The sequence below is a fragment of the Primulina tabacum genome, chromosome 2 (genome assembly GCF_025594145.1).
Source record: "Primulina tabacum isolate GXHZ01 chromosome 2, ASM2559414v2, whole genome shotgun sequence".
NCBI classification, from domain to species: domain Eukaryota; kingdom Viridiplantae; phylum Streptophyta; class Magnoliopsida; order Lamiales; family Gesneriaceae; genus Primulina; species Primulina tabacum.
The window spans coordinates 52,028,166-52,052,173 of record NC_134551.1 but is presented as its reverse complement, the minus strand read 5'-3'; the positions used below and the strand labels follow the sequence as shown (position 1 = coordinate 52,052,173).

General features: G+C 36.9%; 4 protein-coding genes and 1 long non-coding RNA gene across 8 annotated transcripts; 3 read left to right on the top strand and 2 right to left on the bottom strand.

The window, feature by feature from the left end:
• Positions 1-208: 208 nt before the first annotated feature.
• Positions 209-3,751, top strand: LOC142536823 (uncharacterized). Of its 3 annotated transcripts, none has more exons than XM_075642188.1 (3): positions 209-280; positions 2,409-2,798; positions 2,930-3,751. In XM_075642188.1, the coding sequence occupies exons 2-3, from the start codon at positions 2,436-2,438 to the stop codon at positions 3,503-3,505; spliced, it is 939 nt and encodes a 312-aa protein (XP_075498303.1). In that variant the 5' UTR covers positions 209-280; positions 2,409-2,435; the 3' UTR covers positions 3,506-3,751. The 3 variants fall into 3 exon arrangements, with proteins under 3 accessions (XP_075498303.1, XP_075498302.1, XP_075498304.1); XM_075642187.1 differs by lacking the exon at positions 209-280 and adding an exon at positions 1,349-1,446; XM_075642189.1 differs by lacking the exon at positions 209-280 and having other exon boundaries at positions 2,275-2,798.
• A 3,269-nt stretch (positions 3,752-7,020) lies between these two features.
• Positions 7,021-10,662, top strand: LOC142538049 (uncharacterized). 2 transcript variants are annotated; one of them, XR_012818636.1, is made up of 3 exons: positions 7,021-7,186; positions 9,141-9,484; positions 10,504-10,634. XR_012818636.1 is itself a non-coding variant. In XM_075643492.1 (3 exons), exons 1-3 carry the CDS (start codon positions 7,143-7,145, stop codon positions 10,660-10,662), a joined length of 309 nt encoding a protein of 102 aa, XP_075499607.1. In that variant the 5' UTR covers positions 7,021-7,142. The 2 variants fall into 2 exon arrangements, 1 of the variants encoding a protein (XP_075499607.1); XM_075643492.1 differs by having other exon boundaries at positions 9,141-9,246; positions 10,504-10,662.
• LOC142538050 (uncharacterized) lies at positions 7,592-8,784 on the bottom strand. The gene is made up of 3 exons (XR_012818637.1): positions 8,543-8,784; positions 8,340-8,408; positions 7,592-7,811 (listed from the first exon to the last, which is right to left on the bottom strand). It is a non-coding gene; the product is annotated as an uncharacterized LOC142538050 (long non-coding RNA).
• Positions 10,663-10,736: 74 nt separating the features above from the next.
• LOC142538048 (transcription factor bHLH30-like) lies at positions 10,737-12,264 on the bottom strand. Its single transcript, XM_075643490.1, has 2 exons — positions 11,445-12,264; positions 10,737-11,351 (listed from the first exon to the last, which is right to left on the bottom strand). The coding sequence occupies exons 1-2, from the start codon at positions 11,562-11,564 to the stop codon at positions 10,863-10,865; spliced, it is 609 nt and encodes a 202-aa protein (XP_075499605.1). The 5' UTR covers positions 11,565-12,264; the 3' UTR covers positions 10,737-10,862.
• Positions 12,265-15,186: 2,922 nt separating this feature from the next.
• On the top strand, positions 15,187-16,678 carry LOC142538047 (transcription factor bHLH30-like). The gene is made up of 2 exons (XM_075643489.1): positions 15,187-15,790; positions 15,877-16,678. Exons 1-2 carry the CDS (start codon positions 15,536-15,538, stop codon positions 16,222-16,224), a joined length of 603 nt encoding a protein of 200 aa, XP_075499604.1. The 5' UTR covers positions 15,187-15,535; the 3' UTR covers positions 16,225-16,678.
• The last annotated feature ends 7,330 nt before the right edge of the window (positions 16,679-24,008 follow it).

Here is a 24,008-nt window from a genome sequence, read left to right as displayed (position 1 = left end):
ACAACGCATGTGTGTTTGTGTATGGGCCCGTTACAATTCACTGTGCGGAAGATATTAGTAATACTAAATGGAGCCCAACACAATTATAGCCAATATCTACAGTGACATGAAGTACACGAACACATTTTACCGATTTACCCTCGAAGCCCTAGCATTTATTTTGAACATTGACCGACAAATCTCATTTATCTTCTTCTCGCAGCCGTAGACTGGAACGCAACATCCATGAAATTCCTGTAAGAACAACACTGGAAGCCATCTTACTATCTTCTTACAAAGGGTTAGATACTTTCGTATCCTGCATTTTTACAAAGATCAGCTTATTTTGTTTGTGTTTTTCCGAGACGCCGAAGAAAGAACCTACTCTGTTCACTTTTATATGTATTTGTGTTGGTATCGTTACATTTTCGTATTATACTTACTTTATTCTTATGGATTTTTTTGTTGTACACATACTTGTTGCGATATAAGTTTTTACATGGTCTTCGTGTTTTTTAGTAGATCACTTTAAATGGTTTGAACTTGTGGCATAAATCTTTCTGTCATGGCTGAAGTACATCGGCACATCGCAACATTTGTAGCGGTACACCAACATTTGAGCAGGTCCTTCATGTTCTTAGTGCTGTTAATACGTTTCTTTACGAAGTTTGTAGCACGGTCGCCTCGTAAATACCGTAGAAGAGACCGGTCTTATAATGTTATTGGGAGAATACCTGCTCAAATCAACCATCTACATATGATTATTGAATTAGGAGATGTGCAGTGTGTTGCGAATTTGAGAATGGATCGTAATGCATTTTCACGTCTTTGTTATTTGGTAAAAAATGTCAGTGGCGTAGTGGATTCGAAATATGTTCGTATTGAGGAGAAGGTGGCAATGTTTTTATCTATTTTAGCACATCACAAGAAAGTTAGAGTGATTGGTCATGATTATTTAAGAAGTGGACAAACAGTGAGCTCTCATTTCCACGAAGTACTCCGTTCGATTCTGAAACTACACCCCCTACTACTTGTCAAACCACTTCCCTGTGGATGATACTTGCTCCAACAATACTCGGAAATGGTTCAAGGTAAGTGTCTTTACTCATTATCACCATTTGTTTGCATCCATTCTAAAACTCATTAGTTAGACGTCATGCATTTAAATTCATGATATGAAGACTAGCAACCACAAATGTTATTGCGACTAATTTGAAGTATATGAACAACATACATTATAGGGTTGTTTGGGTGCTTTGGATGGAACGTATGTAAGTGTCCAAGTACCAAATAAAGACAAAGCGAAATTCAGAAATAGAAAAGGAACAACATCAATAAATGTTTTGGTGATATGCAATAGTGACATGCCGTTTATTTACGCACTAACCGGATGGGAAGGATCAGCGGCAGACGCTCGTGTTCTACGTGATGCAGTTAATCGCCAAGATGGGCTAAAAATTCCCAGAGGTTCGAACTACTCTCGCATAATTTCAGTATGGAGTATAAATATTTTTTTGGATATGTTTCGTTACATGAACATGTTTGATATCTTATTTTCTTATTTACGACTTTATACTGTACACGTTTTTTGTTATAGTTTTAATATCATTTGATATTTATTTATTTAATATCTCAAGTTTTAATTAGTAATCAATGAAATGATAGTTCTCAGCACATTATTTCATAATGAGATTAGAAATATAATTTGTTGGTAGGTCCCTTTTGTATTTTTGTATTTGTTGTCGCTAACTTTTAATACTATTGACAAATGTCAGGTTGTTATTACTTGTGCGACAATGGCTACCCAAACGTTGAAGGATTTTGATGCCGTATAGGAGAACTCGATACCATATGGATCAGTGGGTGGGCGGTTCTTTTGCACCCCAGAATTACAAAGAGTTTTTCAACTCTAAACATTGTCATGCTCGTAATGTTATTGAAAGAGCGTTTGGGTTATTGAAAAGACGATGGGCTATTCTTCGTAGCCCATCGTTTTACCCCTTGAAAGTTCAGAACAGTATAATAATGGCTTGTATTCTGCTACATAATTTCATTCGCTCCGAAATGGTAGATGACCCTGTAGATGTAGATGATGAGTCATATGTTGAACTTACAGAAACCGGAGATTTTGACTTCATTAGCAATGTTGAATCTTCTCCTGCATGGGACACATGGAGGGAAAACCTAGCACTGTCTATGTACCATAATAACTGAGAAATGATGTTGTTCATGTAGTTTTCTGTATTTGTGCTATTTTAGACAATATGTGAACGGTTGTTGATTTATGTTTTCTGTTGTGATTGAAATTTTCTGTCTTTATATTTTTGATATGTAAAACTCGATGTTGGTTGTGTATTTAAATAAATTTATGTATGGCGGTTCCATTTTTCGACTAAAATTGTCTACGTAAATAATTCTGCATTGTACAGGGATTAGTATAAAATGTTCTACTCATCATGGATATTAGCTCACCTATTGCTACTGCAACTAGCACCGCTAAGAAATCTGAGAGAATTCGCCGAGTGTGGACACAAAAGGAGGATGAATTCCTCATTCAGGCACTTAAAGAACTAGTGAATACTGGATGGAAGAGTGAAAATGGGTTTCGCTGCGGATACTTGACTGTCTTAGAGAAATCTATTGCCCAGGCTTTTCCAAACACCGATTTACGAGGGAACCCACATATTAACTCAAAGATACATGTCTGGAAAAGGACTCATGGTTCTTTGTTAACAATGCTTAACAGGAGTGGAATTGGCTGGAATGAAACAGAGAAGAGGATTGAAGCAACTGACGAAACGTGGGATTCATTTGTGAAGGTAAAGCTCACTTGAAATTTTTACTTGTTGCATTCTTTATTTACTTCATAACTATGTGCAGTGTGCAACTCCATGCTATTTTTCATTTAAATTTTAATTTTGTACACTATTTAATTTGCAATATACAACAGACTGATAGCAGTGTTCGTACGTGGCGATACAAAACATGGCCCTATTTTCCCGATTGGTGCGAAATATTTGGAAATGACCGTGCAACGGGACAGCATGCTGAGAGCTTTGTTGAGGCCCTTCAAGGAGTACTAAACATGACTGATGACAATGATATTGTGCCCGAAGACAAAATTGGACCGAATGTTCTTCTCCAAGAGTGTGAGGAAGCAGGTGAATCCATGTCGGTGTCAAATGCTCCATCTGTGAACAAAGTTGGTAGTAAATCAAAGAACACTAAGAAACGGAAGAAGCACTCAGATGGCGAAGAACTATTCATTGATGCCATTAACAATTTCACTGAGATGTCAAGAGCTGCGATGAACGAGTTTGTGAAGAGAATTGGTGTTGAGTATGACATGGTAAACGCAACAAAGGATGTATTTGCTGTGCTAGAACCAATCCCCGAACTAGTACCAGATGAAATTGTTGTTGCGGCTGCATTGCTAGCAGAAAATCCAAAACAACATAATCTGTTGTTTAAAGCTCCTCAACATGCAAGGCTGAAGTTGGTTCGAAGGCTACTTAAGGAAGACTGAACTAAGAAGAACGTAGTTTAAATTACATTTCATACATTGGACTTGACAAAGGTTTTGAAATTGGATGAAATTGTTTTGTATTTTGTGCATGACTGTGCTCAACTAACTACCACAGTATCTATTTTGTGTGTGGAATGGTCTAGTTAGTTGCTTTGATCATCTATTTCAGAAACCGTTGTCATATTTTGTAAATTAAACTTATGTGACAATGTATGACTTCGTATCTGTAGTTTCTTTTGGAAATATGATGAAATTGCACTAGTAATTTACTGTCGTTTTCGACTGTTGACATTGAAAAATCCGTTGGCATATTTTGTAGATGAAACTTATTTGACAATGTAATACTTTGTACCTGTATTTTCTTTTGGAAATATGATGAAATTGCACTACTAGGTTATATGCCCTTTCCGATTGTTCACATTGAGAGAAAAAAATTGCACTTGATATTTCATGTTTTGGAACCAGTAACATTATCTTGGGTTAGTATGTACAATTGTTGGAACAAAAATAAAAACATTGCTGCCTATATACACAACAGCATTACGCACCATTGTACCCAAGACAAATGGGTGAAAACCAACAACAAAAAAGGTTCCAAAACTAATTAACTTTAGTGACGGATGCAACATTCAGCCACTGGAGTTTATAGCACTTTTCGGGGCTTCGTAGCATTTGATTTCTACCGATTCTCTCACAGCCAATGCCCCAACAACGTGCTCATTTGTGCCATCATTGTCTGCATCTGTTATAACTTTCTGCCCCTCAAGATCATTAACCATCTTAGGCTTCATACCCTTGGGTTGTAGTGCTGTTGAATCTCCACTAATGTTGGCAGAGAGTAATCCATTAACAGCAGTAGGCGGAACAATTTCATCAAACTTACGTGTTGTTGGAGGCGTAGCTGTTGGGAAGCCCAAGATGACATCTTCATCGCTTTTGAGATCATTCTCATCGTCCGATGAAATTACTATAATCTCGATTTCAGCTTCATCATCACTTGATATAAGCTCAATAACATGTGGGAATACATATTTGTAAGTGCTATTCACCGACTCCTCAGATGACACATCCAAATCTCGAGACATTTTTTCTTCAACTACATTTGTGGTGTTACAAAATGCTTGCATGTCCGAGTACCAAGGAAAGAAGGACTTAAATAGAAGTAATTCATGTATTTATGATGGTGCACCTACTACCAATATTTTAACTCCATGTAATTTGTTCCTCACTAGCAGGGTGTGACAACTAATATTAATTGTAATGTCCCATCTCTATTGAAACCACAAAAATATTAAATGCATTGCAGCAGCAAATGGAGAAGCATTGAATTTTCTACTATATGTGTCAATTGTTTTGGTGTGGAGAATTCAAAAAATGATCGACCAAATCAACACAAGACAACACCAAATATTTCATATTATAAGTTAATTAAGAGCTGAATCAATGTTTAGTGATGGTAATAATATATTGATACACTGTATGATAGTTCGAGGGAGTAAACTAGTATCACAAATATTGTTACCAAGTCATTGAAGGCCCACTGATTTGCTTCCATTGTATTAAAATACAAAATCTCAAAACCAACAAGTGATATTCATAACTAACATTGAATCATTCTACTTCAAAATGAATGATACAACATACATGTACAACTAGCAGAGATCTTACAAATATTTATACTTATCTTACTTTGACAAAATAACACACAATAGTAAGAATAAGAGGAACACACTTACGAAACAACATGTGCACCCGAAACAACAACAAATATCATCTGATGAAATATGCATGGGCTTCGGGACCATTTTTCTATTGTCTCTGGTTGCTTCTTTTACGTCAGTAGCAATGTCAACAAATTCTTTTGTGGGGGCGATTGATTCTTTCTTCCTTGGGTAACACTCTTGACTAAATGAATGTTCCTGCGTCGAGGGACCTTTGTGATTGATACATGTTTGCTTCGTACCACTGCAAGAGCCCGTAGTATATTCCATTGACATGTTGTTTTTGTGTATCACGTTACTTCCTTGATACTGGTCATACCAGATGAATTTGTTTCGATGGTTAAGAGCTGCCGGACATATGTAGTAAAATTCACCCGGACGAGTGGATTGATCACCAGCTTTCCGTAAGAGCATCAACCCATTGCCACACTGACATTGAGGAGTAGGCTTTGTCTCCATAACACTAAATAATTTAACACATTAACTCACAATACAGAATAAAACCATGTAATTATTTAAATCTAACTTATTAAACACATGAAATAAATAGTGACCTACTGAAATATACATATTTATAAGAACAAAAATTAGGTTTCAGAACAAGACAATATCAAGGGCAGATACGGTATCAAATTACAGATATGAGTGACCAGAAATTTTCGCGAATGATCGGAGCGTAATGAAATTAAGCTAGATGACAACAATAACATATAATCAGACTAAGACGCGAAACAAAGGGACACTCAATCTAAACTGGAATTTCGGGTTTCATTTCAAGAAAATAGAATAATACAAAAATCTGTTAAAAGTAATTGTGTTAACTCACCGAATTGAGCCGAAGAAATACTTGCGTTTGTAAAGAAAAGTGTTTTGTGTAAATATGAAGCCGTATGTAGGGTACTGGTGTGGAGAGAAAGAGGATTGAAGAAGGTGAGCAAAAGGATCGAATATAATAAATTTAATAAAGAGAAAAGGGCTTTTTGGGTATTGCCAATTTTATTCAACAATCTATTATCCAATTATCCAACTGGTAAGAATACCAAACATAATATATCTTATCCAATATAAAATAATTATCCAAAACTTTGACTTTACTTATCAATCTTACTAAATTTCCTTACTTATACCAACCAAGAAACCAAACGGTGCCTATAAATATATTATCTATCTGTATCAATGTATAGAGAGTATTTTTTTTCTTATCCATATCTGATTATAAACAATCTTATGAGTCATATTTTGTAAGACAGATATCTTATTTGGGTCATTCATAAAAAATATTATTTTTTATGATAAGAGTGTTACTTTTTATGCAAAAACTTGTGTGAGACGGTCTCACAGGTCGTATTTTGTGAGACAGATCTCTTATTTGGGTCATCCATGAAAAAATATTAATTTTTATACTAAGAATATTACTTTTTATTGTGAATATCGGTAGGGTTGACCCGTCTCACATATAAAGATTCGTGAGACCGTCTCACAAGAGACATACTCTACTTTTTATTGTGAATATCGATAGCATTGACCCAATATCGGTAGCGTTGACCCGTCTCACAGATAAAGATTCGTGAGACCGTCTCGCAAGAGATCTACTCCACATCATAACGTGTCTTACATAATCATCACCGATAGTTTGTTTATTACTCTAAATCCCCACCTAACAAAAAGAGACATGTCACAAGACACCATCAGATGATACCTCGGGATGTATCATAAGACATCACCACACCCTCTCAAGAAGTTGGGCTAGTGTCAACACTCGTTCCGATTTATTCACCTTATCCATGACTTTTATTGTCATCTTTCCATTTCAAATCTCCCCATTATTACGGTCTTGATTCTAGATTGGAGATCGGTTCCGAAGTAAAGATGACGGTGAACCCTCTGGTACTGCTGGAAAGCCAATATAGTCTGCAATGGCCTCTTCGGGGATAGATAGAATAATGGTGGTTGTCATCAGGTATGAAATTATGTTTTGCTTTTGCCATTTTCTTTTTTATTTGAGTTCCACTTTTTAAAAATGTCCTGGAACTGCTTTTGCATGTTTCGCTTGGCATTTTTAGACGCTGTTGAAACTTCTTCTTGTTTGTTTTTAAAATTTATATAAGCAACTGGTACTTCTACTATGTCAGTCATTGGTTCCGTAAATTATCTGTCAGGGCCCGTGCACTTAGTTAATATTTAATTACCACACAACAAGGATTAAATGGTGTAAACAGCGAAAACGAGTTTAAAATGTTCATTAGGGCCTACAGAAATTTCGGCATGACCTCCCTGTAAGTAGGACATCCCAAAAATTTCAAAACACAACAATAACAATATACGCTCGAAAATAACATCAGTTTCACAACCAACCCAACAAACATCCTACAGCCGGACTGGCCAGGACTTGACACAACATACCACAAATAAAATCCAAACAACATTAAAACATAACCATACAGCTATACAGGGCATCTCCCTGGCATATGTATCAAACCAGCATAATATATATATAAATATATGGGAACTCTGACACCAACCGACTGACTACTGGGTACCACTCGCTGACGCTCCACCAGACGCGTCAAAACCCCTGGAATGACCTGCTATGTCATCAAAACAATCACAACATCAAAAGAAAACAGGGGTCGGACCCCAGTACGACAAACCAGTAAAATCACGACGTAAATAAAGGACATGTAATAATACCAAGTAAATGCAATGCTATGCGATGCATGAATGGTAACAATGGAATAACGGATACCAAATGGAATCCAAACGAGTAGCATCATCAACAGTAACAGTGGCCATCCGTGCCAGGAATGCAGCATCAAATCGCCGCTCGTCCATGCACGTAGCATCGGGAATGCGAGTAGCTAAGTCGCTCGTCCCTAGCTGTCATCTGGGAATGTGGTTAATCCTAACCCACTCGTCCCTCTGATGACTCAATATATCTCAACAGAATCAACATAAATAGCCCTCAAAGGAGTCAAGGCTCAATATGTTATGCCAATACAATTTATGCATGAATGCATCAGATTAAACATTCAAAGCACATAATAGTAAACAACATTCACCGAATATTCTTACACGTCAATATAAGCGTCATAATGATATAGGTTTGAACATACCTCAATTACAACTTACAATACCACGGTAAATCTTAAAGGTTATCGAATGAACTCGTCCAACGATAAAACCTACAATATAAATTCGCTATATACTTCAATATACTGCATTCCAAACAATTAAACCAAAATAAATCGGCTCGGTTAAAATTCGAAATCCGGGCAGCCTATATAACCTTTGTACAATCTGAATTCAAGCTTAATACCTCAAGGAACGAAGCTTAAACACACAACGGTGATCTTGCGAAAATGGCTCGCCGGAAAAAATCGCCGGAAATACTGTTCACGCCGGAAACCTAGCTGGAAATTAGGGGAAAAACTCAATTCTTCACTTTTATAAACTAATACACCAGGAACAACCAAAATTCGAAGCCAAAAGCTTACCTAAAACCGAATCGAAGCTACGCGCACTGCTACTGGAAATCAAGCCAAATCGAGCTCGTCGCCTACCGATTCAAGGCAGGAAAGTAGCTAATCGAAGGGAGGAAGAAGATTACTAGCTGCTGGTCTACTTCTCCGACCGAGGGCGGTGCTACGTGAGGGCGGTAGAAACAAGAGAGAAGCGACGAGTTGCAAGGCTGGGAAAACTTCTTTTCTGGATTAGAGCGATCTGATATCTTCTATCAAATGGGTTGATTTATTTAAATGGAAATGGGCTGGGCCAATACTTATTGGGCCTCACATTATCTGAAGGGATATGGAAGGAAGCTTGTCATATGGATTTTTTTCCAAATTTTGATTATTGTTCTGATTGAATATGTGCTGATTCCTGGGCTTTGGATCATTTTTTCTCTCTACATTTAGGTATTTTGGAGGAATCAAACTAGGAACTGGAGGACTAGTTAGAGCTTATGGAGGGGTTGCTTCAGAATGCTTGAGAAATTCCCCAACTTGTGTAGTAACATGCAAAGTATTAAACTATCCCTCAATACCTTAGTGTTTTTTTTACTTCTGCACCTTAATTTTCTGAGAAGTTATCGATGTTTGCGTATAATTTGCACATATCCAAGCTTGTGGTTCAGTTTTTAATTTGGATTCTTAAGAGAGTTGCATGTGTATGCAAAATCAAACTTTTTTATTTTTTTCTCTGTAGATTCCAAGGGGGATTGGAGATTTCGGTTGATCTTTTGGGAATTCTGTGCCATCAAGTAAGATCGATCAGATCTGTTGACTACTTTTGATGATTTGTTTTGCGTTGTTTAGTTTTATTTTCATCCAACAGTAAATCAAATCTAACATTTAACATCCCATTTTTACTCTTTTTCGCCCAAAACATATTTTCATCGTATTTTCACATTATGCAACATCATTTAAATTTGTATTTTAGCTTTGTCATCATGCCAAGAATATGTGATATTCGATTCTAACTTCACACTACATGGTGTAAAAGTTTTAAAGACTCCCACAATTAGAAATAACTGTGTGTTTATGATGTGATATTACCAATTCATTAAATTCTCACGCGAGACGAAATTTACATTAAAAATATATATTTCAAAAAAACAAAACCAAGCATATATCACATCATATATTACAATCTCTCGAATCATATTTCTGTAAAACACATCCAGATGTGTTGGAAATGAAACCCAACTTACCATAAGGAGATTTTGTAGTTTTGCAACAGTTGAAAAGGGAATAAAAGCACCAACTTCACTTGATCTGCCACTTCCGTAAATCATGTTGTTTCTTGATAAAATATTGCACTTGTGTGGCTGGAGGTATGGAAGAGGAAGAAAAATGTCATCTTTCTGAGCAGATTTAAAAAAAAAAAAATCGTCTGTTGAGTTTTCTGATACTTTTGAACTTCTATGTGCTTACCTCTCCATCTGTAAGACTTTTTAGAATCTTCTTTAATTTGACTTGACGATGCATGAGTGCGATATATGCCATCTAATCCATGTTCTGCCAAGAAAACAATAATTTCTTGTTTTCATGGGAGAATCCACAACACCCAGCATCCCTTGCTTTGAATTTGCAAAAATAGTTTCAAAGGTTTGGCGGACTATTTATTACCATTTTTTGATAAGAGCTTGATTCGATTTTTTTCGCCCCAAACCAACCTTCCTTTAATTTGTCATGTGCATGTGCCTGCATTTTATGATTTTCTGTACAAGTTCGCCTTTGGATTTATTATCGATCTTCTGAATACTCACTTTCCTTGCAGCTTCAGATATTTCAAGTTGAGGAAATCAAGCAGGATTACGATATTGGAAAAGATAACATTACGATAGTAAATTTCAAAGTCGATTTCTACAGAGTACAGAGTTTGGAAGAAGCTATAAAGTCCAGTTATAGCCGTGACATTGTGTTCTACAAGAATTGAAACATACATGATATATGATATACACTAACATTTATATAAAATAGACAAAAGCCAATGCCATTTGTGTTGTACATTGAGAAAATATTTTTATTTTATTAAAAAAGTAGTGTGACAAGATGATTGCAAATGATGTTCTTGGTTTACCAACACAGAACGTATTGTAGATAAAAAAATCTAAACAAGAATGGAAATAAAATTCGTCAGAAGTGATAGAAACGAGGTCGTTTATTCCCCGGCAGTGTCTGGCCCGAACTGGCCAACAAAGTGGACTTCTCAACCACCATTTTCAGCACTTGTCTTAATCTTCCCAAGCCCAAATCCCTTTCACTTCCGACATTTGAAGAAACCAATTCCACCCACAAGCTACTCTTTGTTCTACCTCCAATGGTGGACATTTCTGCTCTCATTACCTTAGCTTTGACCTTGTCCAGGGCCTGGATCAAGTCAAGTATCATCTCGGGCCTATCTTCACAGCATAATGTTGCCTTTATCAAGCCCGAACCACCCTCGCAGGGACATACTTTGACCTCGTCTGTTTCGGTCGGGAACATAGTGAAATTTAAGGTTGTGCTGTGTTTTGTCTTAATAACCTCTTCGGCCGTGTGATCCATGGCCGTCAATTCCGCGGTCGCTTGTTTCAACTCCTTCACGCGCCGGACTGCTTCTCCAAGCAAAGAAGCCTTGTCTGTCTACAATATTTATTTACACAGCAAAAGATTAAAGAGGCATAGATTCATTCAACGGAGGCCAGCTTAATTTTCATCAACTGATAAAGTAATTACCTTGTGCATGTTTGGAAGAATGGCTTTGAGAGTGGCGATGTGGCCATTGATTCGCTTTCTTCTTCTTCTTTCAGCTTCCTTGTGACTATTGCTTGCTGCAACTGCTTTTGTCTCGGCCATGGATTTCGGGCTAAGATTTTCATTCAGGTGACTATCTTCTGTTATTAATGGTGGAGAACACAATGGTACTCTCTGAAAAATGTCATAGGAATCCGAACAGTTTCCCAGTTCATAGAAACTTGGACCTAATAGAAAACATCTCTATGCCTTCAGCTTCAAGAAAATAGAATAAAACACGTACGCTCACTCACACAAGAAACTAGAACAAATCATAAAGAGGAAGAGACAACCGAGGGACGTGCGTGTCTGTACACAATATATATGCCGAATCTCGGGTTTTAAGAATATTTATATGGGCATTTAATGGATCAATAACTTGGAGGAAATATGAAATATGTGAGCGAAATTAAAGATGATTGTTTTGCCGGAAGCTAAATTTCTTAAATCTGAGCTTCTTGGGATTGTGTGTGACCAGCCAAATCAATTCACAGACTAGGAAAGGAATCACTTCCTTTTGTTTAACCATTTGCTCACCGGGCTGCATGCCCTTTTATAGTAGTGACAGAGCCACTCCCTTTCTATATATATATATACACATACATATAGATATGTGTGTGTGTGTGTGTGTGTGTGATGCATGTGAGGGAAGAAATTCTACAAATCTTGGTGTACATAAGCCGCAGCCAGGACTTTTGGCTATTGCAGACGATATGGTTTGATTTTGCGTTTGAATTTTGATAAAAACATGTCTTACCACGCATGTTGCCTTTTATCACACGGCCTTCTAACAAAGTCATGTATTCATATATACTACTTAATGCCATTTTAAGATATCTGTCTCATTAATGTCAAAAGTTTAGAAAACTTTGTCTGGTTTGATTTCATTTACCAAAAGAAGGATATTTCAATTCTCTACAAATTTTTTGTGAAATGACCATTAAGTATTCTTGATTTTTGATTAGTTTTCTTTCACTGGTGGAATATTTTATTGTTGAGACAAAAAAAATACAATGTCCTAAAAAATTCTACATCATTGACGATGCCCTTTTATTTCATAGAGTCGATTCCCTTGTTAAATTAAAGTTTGCTCGTATTTTAAAAATCTTAGATTTAAAAAAGTGAACTAGAAACAGTAAATCAAAGGATAAGGAACAGAATCTATGTTTGTTTGACATGAAAGAGGAAAGCTTTTGGCAGTAGAATTTTAGTGGAGAAATTCAAAAGCGCAATCATTTCCCTGCTGGTGGACAAGACACCGTAATTTTATTTTATTTTTATAAAAAAAAAAAAGAAAATGCACATCATCATGTTGAATTCAAGAGACAAAAGGGATAAATTTGAATAATTAGCCAAAGGTCGTGTGATCACTCGGCAAATATTGATTGGATAGAAAAATTTGATTTAAAAAATAATATATTTTGAAATTTATAACGATTATTATTGAAATGGCATAGCTTCACTTGAATTCGATTTAAACTTTTTCATCCAACAAATCAAACACAACTTTAAATTATTATCTCCAATATTTTCATTTTGAAATAGCAACTGACCGAGACATGGCAGCTTGTAACCTAATAGTCTCACCTCCTGTCGGATTAGTCGGTTCTTCGGGTTTGATCTCTCTCCCTACGTGTGTTGTAATTAAAAAAAAATACCAACTGACCGCTAGATGCATAATCAACAACTATTTTTTAATAATAAATTGGCTTCGACTATTTATTATATTATGATATGACGATGATTAAACAATCATACGTTCTATCCATACGACGTATGTGGAAATATATATATTGTCACCCTCTTTTAATATGTCCTAATGACCCAGGTTTCTAAGGTTCGCCTTACTGGTCTTAGAAGACGACGATCTTCTCGGGTTGGCCCCAAGGGCTTATTGTCACAATCTTGCAGCTACCACATTGGGTTTGCAGTTCTGAAAATTAACGTTGCAGCAAATGTCTCACCCGTTTGGTTCAACACAAAACGGACCCCTCCATTTGTGCATCGAAAATAACAAATCCAGAGGAGATTCATGGACAAGACTAAAGATGCACGAGGAAAGTTGATTCTTCCACCATTTGTTTTCTGATCTAGATTTCTTAATAAGAATGGATAACCATATTCTGTCTAAAAGTACAAGTAATAAATAAGAAAACCAAAGGCCCGAGCCATAAAAGTACTTCAACCGAGGAGGCTAACGTTGAGAATACAACAAAAATCCTGATATCTGTAACGTATTTTTGGTAAAGTCTAAAAACAGATTCATGAATTTTTAAGCACAAAGCGAACAATATTATATCACTGTGATGATGTATGACTTCCACATTGCTGCAGTTAACAATATGTCAATAATATATCACACCAAAAATCATGTTGAAAATAACACCAATCGAATAATATTACTGAATTAATTTGTTCCAATAATTCATATAGTTCAACTAAGGGGGAGTTGATAACATAAAAAAAACAAAATTATAAAAAAAACAAATTAAGCAAACATTACACTTTCTCAAAGAAATTTTTTTCAACATCAAACTAGAGATGCTTAATGGTCCAGATCAAACTAGAATGATATGAATCTGATTCAATCTGAAACATTTTTAATCGTTTTTAATTTGAACTTAATCCGACGTTAACATTGATTCGGATCAGGTTTACGGTGTAGTTGAATTTGATCCAATAATATTTTCTATTTTGATTACACTGTTTCATAAAGAAAAGCTTATTTATATACATTATGGTTTGACATAAATAAATAAATAATTGATTCCAAGAAAACCATATATATAAATATAAATGATGCTGTCGTTCCATGTTCTTTTGTTTGACCGAGTGTGTCGCAAATCCATCCGCCGGAAAATGATTGCGCCTTTTGAATTTCTCCACTGGAAGTAGAATTCTACTCCCAAAAGCAATTCGATTCCTTGTAGTCAAACAAACAAACAAAGATTCCATTCTCCCAACTTTATTGTCCCCTCCTTCAGTTCGGATTCCACTCTCCAGTATTCGTCAGACTTAATTTTCAAATAAATTTATATACATATACATATACATATACATACATATACATATACACATATATATATATATATATAGTTTCAGACTGCTACGTACATTTTTCAGCATACTCGGGCTAGCTCGTTGAATTGGCTCGAAAAAGATAACATTCGGTGTACCATAGCCAAGTTTCGTTTGATTAGTGATTATTACCATCGAGCAAAGTTATACCATCGAGATGCTACATATATATTTTCCTTCAATAATGATAGGTGGTAATATCGTGGTATTTAAATATTGAGCCTATAGTATGAAAACATACCGTTGCTCAATGTTAATTAGTCCTCTAATTTTGTGTTTTGGTAATGTGGAGATTCAAATTTGGGTTTTTGTCATCTAAATTGTTTATATTTTTGGAGTTCGTTCTTTTTTTCAAGAGTCCTATCATTATAACGATTAATGCTGACATATCAAAAAAAAAAGACCAGATGTCAAAAAATAATCAAATTACATGGCCAAAATGATTATCGAAAACCAAAAAATTAAAATAAATTGTATAAACCAAACCAACTTGTGCAATTCTTATAAAAGAAACTAAAATAAATATATAAATAATTGGATTATCGTATCCCTACTATAAAAGGGCATGCAGCCCCAACAGACAAATGGCTAAACAAAATGGAAAATCTCAGGCAAATGAATATGGTGAACCTGAGTGATTCCTCGTGTGTGAATAATTGATTTTGCTTGTCACCCACAATCCCAAGAAGCTCAGATCAAATATAGCTTTCACCAAACATATCTGCAAATGTAATAAAATAAACATATCTGGAAATTAATGCTCCTTAATTTCGTCCCGCGTGTCTCATATTCCCAAGAGTTATTGATAAATGCCCATATAAACTTTCTTAAAACCCGAGATTCGATCGGCGTACGCGCACACAGACAACCCCTGAATAATCTCTTCCTCTTCGTGATTTTTTCTAGGTTCTTGTGCGTGTTTTTTTTTTTTTGGTAAAGCTGTGAGGTGTGTAGAGATGTTTTCGATTAATCCTGCAAGTTTTTACGAACTGGGAAACTGTTTAGATTCTTATGATCCTATTCTTCAGAGAACGCTGAGTTCATCACCACCATTAACAGAAGATAATCATTTGAGTGAAAATGTTAAACACATGACCGAGGCAAAAGCAGTTCCAGCAAGCAATAGTCACAAGGAAGCTGAAAGGAGGAGGAGAAAGCGAATCAATGGCCACATCGCCACTCTCAAAGCCATTCTTCCAAATGTGCACAAGGTAATAAATTTATCAGTTCATAAAAATTAAGCTGGCCTCCATTGAATCAATGTCTCTTTAATCTTTTACCGGGTAAGATATTGTAGACAGACAAGGCTTCTTTGCTAGGAGAAGCAGTTCGGCGCGTTAAGGAGTTGAAACAAGCGACCGCGGAATTAACGGCCATGGATCATACGGGCACAACCTTAAATTTCCCCGTGTTCCCGACTGAAACAGACGAGCTCAAAGTATGTCCCTGCGAGGGTGGTTCGGGCTTGATAAAGGCAACATTATGCTGTGAAGACAGGCCCGAAATGATGCTTGACTTAATCCAGGCCCTGAACTCGGTCAAAGCGAAGGTGGGATTGGAGAGTGTTTCGATGATGAGAATGTGGATGAAGACAAACGTGGAGATGCTTTTCTTTGTAGTGAGAATGGCGAAGAGGTTAAATTAAGCGAGGTGAATGTGAAGTTTGAAGGGGAAGATGCGGCAATGGACAATAATGGAATGCCGCACTGCCGCAAGGTCGGGTTCGGGAATGTCAACTTTGACCGCGAGGATACATTAGGTGAAGTAGTTGTGAAGGTGGTGCTGAATGTGTTTGATGAGTGTTGCAATGACTTGAGGACGATGTTTCTTGCTGGTGGGAGTGGCGAAGTGCGGAATATGAGTTATCAGAGTTTACAATCACGCTGGCAGAAGCAAAGGATTGCTGAATTAGATGTGTTGGAACGCCGACTGAGGTTGGTTCTTGAGCATTCTCTTCAAAAGCAATAAATAAAAGGTTAAGTTTTGTAGGTGGTTAACTAGTAGAGTAGATAGTTTGCAGTGTTGGTTTCTTTACTTGGACGTCTGTACATTTGAGAATGAAATATAAAGATTTATCGTTTTCAAAGCTACATTTTGTTTCGGTTGGCAAAGTGTCATGGATTAAAGCTATATATTATGGAATATTTATCTTCTTCGTTGCATATTGAAGTTTAGGCCTTGTGGGAATGCACGGGATCCTAAATTTAAATGTGTTATATTGGGAACTGTTATTGAAACCTGGTGTCCTTCACGAAATTCTGGAAATGTCCTTCTCGAAATCCTGGAAACAACAACGATTCTTTAAGTCGAGGCAAAGATAAATCCTTTATCCGCAAGACGATATTGCCCGTATACAAGTGATTTACGTTAACGGCAATCGTCCCTAAGATACAACGACTCCTATCTAGAGTAGTAGCACAACAAACTCTAGACTTCGACGAACAGAGAAATGCAAGATCTTTCAAGTGTGTATGAACGAAAATCTGCAGCAATATGGAGAAGAAATTCGATGCAACAAAAGTATGTAAATGAATGCATGTAAGGGATATATGTAGAGCATCAAAGATTGTCTTGAATGAACACAATATTTCGTGCAAAGATGCAACTTTTGATGAGTAGCCATCTTGTTTCGGTGAAAGGACGCCTTGTTCTTCTTCCGCACAGCGGTGCGCGCGCACCCGCGCGAGAACTGGCGCGGCCGCGCGCCATGTTCTGTCCGCGCACTTTGAATAAACCAGTGTGGCGCGCGCTGCCTTCTGTTCGCGTGCAAGAATGCGCGCATCCGCGCAAGAACACGCGCAAGGGCGCATCAGCTTCTGTTTGGACACCACACCTCCCTGGGCCGGGCCGGGCGAGCGCGCGCGCATGTGTTTAATTCACCGAGACCTAGCCTAGTAGCGTCTCCCCCCTTCTAAAATCTTTGGTACCCCTTGGGGCCCAAACCCTTAGTCCACACTAGAACTAATAAGGAGGAAAACCTTTCTCTAAGCTTCCAATGTGGGACAACCACATTTCCATTCACATTTCCATTTTATTCACATTTTCTCTAACAATCCCCCACATGAATGAAATTTATGCATGTATGCAAATCCACTTGAAAGTTCTTTTGAACTATTATTGCATCGGGAAAGGTAGCTTTTAGCTTTGAACCTTCCGTAGTAAAATACTATCGGATTTACTAGTTGCTTGGTGACGCGATGTCTTGAACCATTCAACCGTTTATGTAAACCAAGTCAACAGCATTTACACAACAATAGCTAACATATTTTGTTCTCATGTTGTGTCCATTTCGGCCCTGGACCATATCTTAGATTATAAGTGTTCTTGAGGCGGCCATCACTTCTCACTTATATAGGTGATCTCCTATCAAGAGTATCCTGTCATACTCTACCTCTTAGGTATAGGAATCATTAAAAAAAAAATTTAACCTCACCACATGTTGCAGGTACATTTTACTTGGACGTTTCAGGAATGAGCCTTCATTGTTTCCAAGTGTTCAACCAATGTTTATAACTTAGTTTTCCCATTGAATCAAGGTTTTGGGATCTCCAATTCACAAGGTTGGGTTACCGCTATAAACATTTTTATTTTGTGGCTTTCAAGCTTATTCCCCTTATTAGTTTGTATAATTGATCTCGATTTATATCTTTAGTAAACGGATCTGCTAGGTTTTCCTTTGATTTCACATATTCAACAGAAATAACCCCATTTCAGATCAATTGTCTTATGGTATTATGTCTCCGACGAATATGTCGAGACTTACAATTGTACATACTATTTTGTGCTCTTCCTATTGATGATTGACTATCACAATAAATAACAATAGAAGATACTGGTTTATTCCAACAAGGAATATCTTCTAGGAAGTTTCTTAGCCACTCGGCTTCTTCTCCTGCTTTGTCCAAAGCAATAAACTCGGATTCCATCGTGGATCGAGCTATGCATGTTTGCCTAGAAGATTTCCATGACATCGCTCCTCCACCAATCGTGAACACATATCCACTTGTGGACTTGGAGTCTTTTGTGTCAGATATCCAATTTGCATCACAGTATCCTTCCAATACTGCTGGATATTTCGTATATACCAATCCAAAGTTCATGGTGTATTTTAAATATCCAAGCACTCTCGTCACGGCTTTCCAATGATCCTTATTTGGATTACTTGTAAATCCAACTTAACTTGTTTATGGAGTATGCAAGATCTGGTCGGGTACAACTAGTCAAGTACATTAGACTACCGATTATCCTTGCATATTCTAGTTGATCAATAGGTTCTCCTCGATTCTTTGTTAAATAAACACCCAAATCTAAAGGTGTTCTTGCCGAAGGATTGTCGAGTGCCTTGAACTTTCCAAGAACCTTTTCAACATAATGAGTTTGTGATAATATAATTCTTTCAGAATTCCTAGAGATTTTAATCCCTAATATTATATCACATAACCCCAAGTATTTCATATCAAAATGTTTTTTCAACATTTTCTTAGTATTCATGATCAACTCATGATTATTTCCCATGATTAACATGTCATCTACATAAAGGCAAACAATTACATATACATTTTTATTTCCTTTAATGTAGACGCACTTGTCACATTCGTTGATTTTGAAATCATTTGATATCATTGTGGTATCAAATTTTTCATGCCATTGTTTAGGTGCTTGTTTGAGTCCGTATAGAGACTTGACAAGTTTACACACATTTTTCTCTTGTTCGGGTACAACAAACCCCTCGGGTTGTTCCATATAGATTCCTTCTTCCAATACTCCATTTAGAAAGGCTGTTTTAACATCCATTTGATGAATCTCAAGGTCATGCAACGCTGCAATGGCTATGAGAACACGAATGGATGTGATTCTCGTAACTGGAGAGTATGTGTCAAAGAAATCATATCCCTCTTGTTGTCTAAACCCTTTGGCAACCAGTCGAGTTTTATATTTATCTATAGATTCATCTTCTTTGTATTTCCTTTTAAGGATCCACTTGCATCCTAAGGTTTACAACCCGGAGGAAGATCAACTAACTCCCATGTGTGGTTGTACATTATGGAATCTATTTCACTTTTGATTGCTTCTTTCCAGAAAGGAGCTTCTGGATTTGATAGAGCCTCTTGAATAGTTCTTGGTTCATTATCTAACAAGTATGTTAAAAAATCGGGACCAAATGACTTTTCAACCCTTGCTCTCTAACTGCACCTTATATCTTCATTGCCTTGAATGGGTGCAATCGAAGTTTCATAAGGTCTTTTGTTTAGACGGGATTCTTTCCTTTCGTTACAAGGAAATATTTTTCCAAAGAATACGGCGTTCCTTGATTCAATTATCGTTCCCCCATTTATATCAGGAACTTCAAATTTGTGCACTAAGAAGCGATATGCACTACTATTAGTTGCATATCCAATGAAGATGCAAGTCGATTGTTTTAGGCCCAATCTTAACTTGTTTTGGCTTTGGTATTTCTACTTTAGCCAAACACCCCCACACTTTGAGGTATTTGTAAGATGGTTTACGCTTTTTCCATTTCTCATATGGAGTCTCATTGTTTCCTTTGAGTGGTATTTTATTGAGAATGTAGTTCGCTGAGAGAATCGCTTCCCCCCACAAGTTTTGGGGTAAGCCTGAGTTTATCAACAACGCATTCATCATCTCCTTAAGAGTACGATTCTTGCGTTCTGCTACTCCGTTTGATTGAGGTGAGTATGGAGCTGTAGTTTGATGAATTATGCCAGATTTTGCACAAAATTCTTCAAACGGAGCAACATACTCTCCACCTCGATCACTTCTTATCATTTTGATCTTTGAACTGAGTTAATTCTCGACTTCATTCTTATAAGCTTTGAATGTTTCTATTGCTTCATCTTTGCTTTTCAACAAATAGACATAGCAAAACCTTGTGCAATTATCAATGAATGTTATGAAATACTTTTTCCCACTTCGAGTTTGTACAAATTTTAAATCACATATATCAGTATGGATTAACTCAAGCGGCGTAGTACTTCTCGTTACCGAATGGAAAGGGACCTTTGCCATTTTTGCTTCAACACAGATCTCACACTTGTGTTGTGGATCCTTTTTAAATGTAGGTATTACATTTTGGTTAGCAAGTCTTTGCAACGTGTTAAAGTTAATATGTCCCAATCTTTCATGCCATAAATTTGAACTTTCAATCAAGTACGCAGAATTTATAATTTTATTCTTCGCCTCTTGACGGATAACATTCATTACATTCATCTTAAAGAGCCCATTATCTTGGTACCCTTTGCCTATAAAAACATCACTTTTGATTAACACAAATTTGTCTGATTCGAACACAAGCCTAAAACCGGCCTTACTCAACAAAGAACCAGAAACCAAGTTCTTCCGAATGTCCGGCACATGCAGTACATTCTTTAGCGTTACTTCTTTTCCTGAAGTCATCTTCAGCACTACTTCTCCAACTCCTACGACATCAGACGTTGTAGAGTTTCCCATAAATAGTTTTCTTTCACTGTTGGGAGAGTAGGATGAGAACATCTCCTTCTCGGCACAAATGTGGCTAGTAGATCCGGTGTCTATCCACCACTCTCTTGGGTTGTCCACCAAGTTGGCTTCAAATACAACAGCAGATAAATCAAGTTGCGAAATATCAACTGGTACATACCGTTCTTCGACGACATTTGCTTGCCTTTGTTTCTGCTTTGTATTGTCTCTCTTTGGAAGACGACAATCTTTTGCCATGTGATTCGACTTGCCACAATTGAAGCAATTCCCTTTGAACTTCTTGGCTTTTCCTTGTTTCTTGTCATCGTTCGGTCGCTTTCTCTTGTGACTAGTTCTTGATTCCGCTAGATTTGCTTTAGACTTCAGATTCCATCGCCCTTTTATATGTCTTGGCCTCACAGTTTCGGTTGTCTTCCTCGATTCTAAGTCTCACGATTAGATCTTCGAGTTTCACCTCCTTGCGCTTATGTTTAAGATAGTTTTTGAAGTCCTTCCACATAGGCGGCAACTTCTCGATTAGTGCTGCTACTTGGAAGGGCTCATTCAATAACATTCCCTCAGAAAGCAAGTCATGAAGAATGATTTGAAATTCCTGCACTTGGCTAATCACGGTTTTGGAGTCAGTCATTTTGAAGTATAGGAATTTTCCAACAACAAACTTCTTGATACCCGCATCCTCCGTCTTGTACTTCTTCTCCAAGGAATCCCACAATTCCTTTGCAGTCTTTACTGAACAATAGACACTATAAAGTGTGTCATCAAGTCCATTTAGGATGTAATTCCTGCATAAGAAATCGCTGTGATTCCATGCATCCACAGCATTTCTCCTTTGGGTATCGGTATCATCATCTGCAATTGTAGGTGGATCCTTCTTCAATCATCTTCGCCTCTTGGCGGATAACATTCATTACATTCATCTTAAAGAGCCCATTATCTTGGTACCCTTTGCCTATAAAAACACCACTTTTGGTTAACGCAATGACTCTACTGTTCTCGGGTTGCAACATTTACAACATTTGCTCAGTTTAAAAACCATTTGAGAATCCAAAATGCTCGGTGATTTTGGTGTTAAGTCCTGATACCCTATCCATTACGGGTATACAAGTGTTTCCAGAACCAAATTATCGATTTTAACCGATATTGTCAGTAACAGCAGAAAGAATCTTCTTGCTCAGAAGTCAAATAACTCTACTGTTCTCGGGTTGCAACATATACATGAAGCTGCCACCAGCTACCGAAACATTTAAAGACTCAAATTCTCCAGCCATAGGAATACCCACAAGCTCACAAGCACTCCTACTGGTTCCAGGAAGGCCAGTTCCTTCACTGCCTAACACCAGGCAAAGAGGCAATTCTGCTGAAGAATCTGCCAACCCTTTAGAAATTTTAAGTTATGGATTCAGTTTATCACTAATTGAAGGATGGGCCAGCCAACATTTTCATTCGAAATTCTTTTCCTAGAGCTTTATGTGTGTCCAGTTACCAGTAACAATTTGAATCTGAAAGAAGGCTCCTCGGGTTGAAAGGATCACAACAACCAGCTGGAAGCAGCAACCCGCCACCCTGTTGAAATGATAAATTTGTCAAAGGAGTCAAATACAAATTTGAAATGAAGAATATAGTTGACACTGCAAATGTGATATATCATCGGAAATGAAACCAACTAGAGCATTAAACTGCGACCACGGCCTCAGGTTCCAAATTTGCAATAACATTAGGCATTTCCCTTTTTACCATAACAGAAGCGTGGAATGTTGGCAATTCACTTTTATCGTAACGAGAAATGTTTTTTCCTCAGGTTAGCTTGGGAAAATTTTTAAAAATGAAATTCTGCAGTTTTTCGCAAAGTCCTAACATAACAAAACTTCCCTCACAATGGCCTAAATTGCTCTTGCGACTCCTCATCTTGGATAAGCTACGACTTTTAAGCTTATGGAACAAAACTTCATCAAAAGTAATATGATCCTTGAGTGTGCCAATACCAAAATCTGCCTCTTGTATTCATCCAACTTACTCATTGGATATCCTTCATGTGCAGTTCAGATACTTTGCCAGTTATTCTTTGTTGGTTAAATATGCGTTCCACTCCTATTGAGTGAACATATATTATCAATATAAACTTGAACGTTGTGCCATGTGGTACTACACCATCTATAATTTTATCGGATTTCCCCAGAAATCTCAACTGCTAAAGACAGCCATAAATCTTAATTTGAGAATTTAGGGGTTTATATTATGAAATTAGTAAGATTAATTTCAGAAATGATGATTGCCAGGAAAGAAGAGGCGTTGAAATAATTGCCTTCTCCAACTTCTTCAGATTCATTTTAACTGAAAAATTAACAGTTGAATTCAATTATTCAAAGAAATAATAGTTTCCATTAATTAAGAAAGAAATAATATAAGGATAGGCAACAAGAATATTTTCTATAGAAGCAACTATTCTCCGGATAAACAAATTGGGTTCTAAAAGCTATCTACATGGATCCACCGAGAATGAAGTTCTAAAAACTTTCATTGAAATAACTTTAAACCAATAAAATCTCTAATCAAAAAGGAAAAATGATCATGAAATCTAGCTCAAGTGTTCTCAGATGGCCAAAGGATGCAACCAAACACGGTGAAGAACTAAATGAAAATAGGCTGCTCAGACATTATCCATTACCTACTCTGTTTAGTTCTTCAAAAAGTGGGTCAGGCAAGAAAAAAACAAAAATTTCAAACTCGAAGCATGAAAAACTATTGCAGATTTACATGGCAATTAATTCCTCACCCATCTAAAGGCTGTAGCAGATCTAAGTAGTGTACCAAGGTCGCCGGGGTCCTAAAATAAACAGTGATATCAGAGACTTTGACAAAGCTTAAGCAAGAATAGAATAGAAATTGTGGATTTCCAAAATATTGCCGCATAAAATAGCAATGGATGTCAGTTCATTTCACCTTCAAACACAT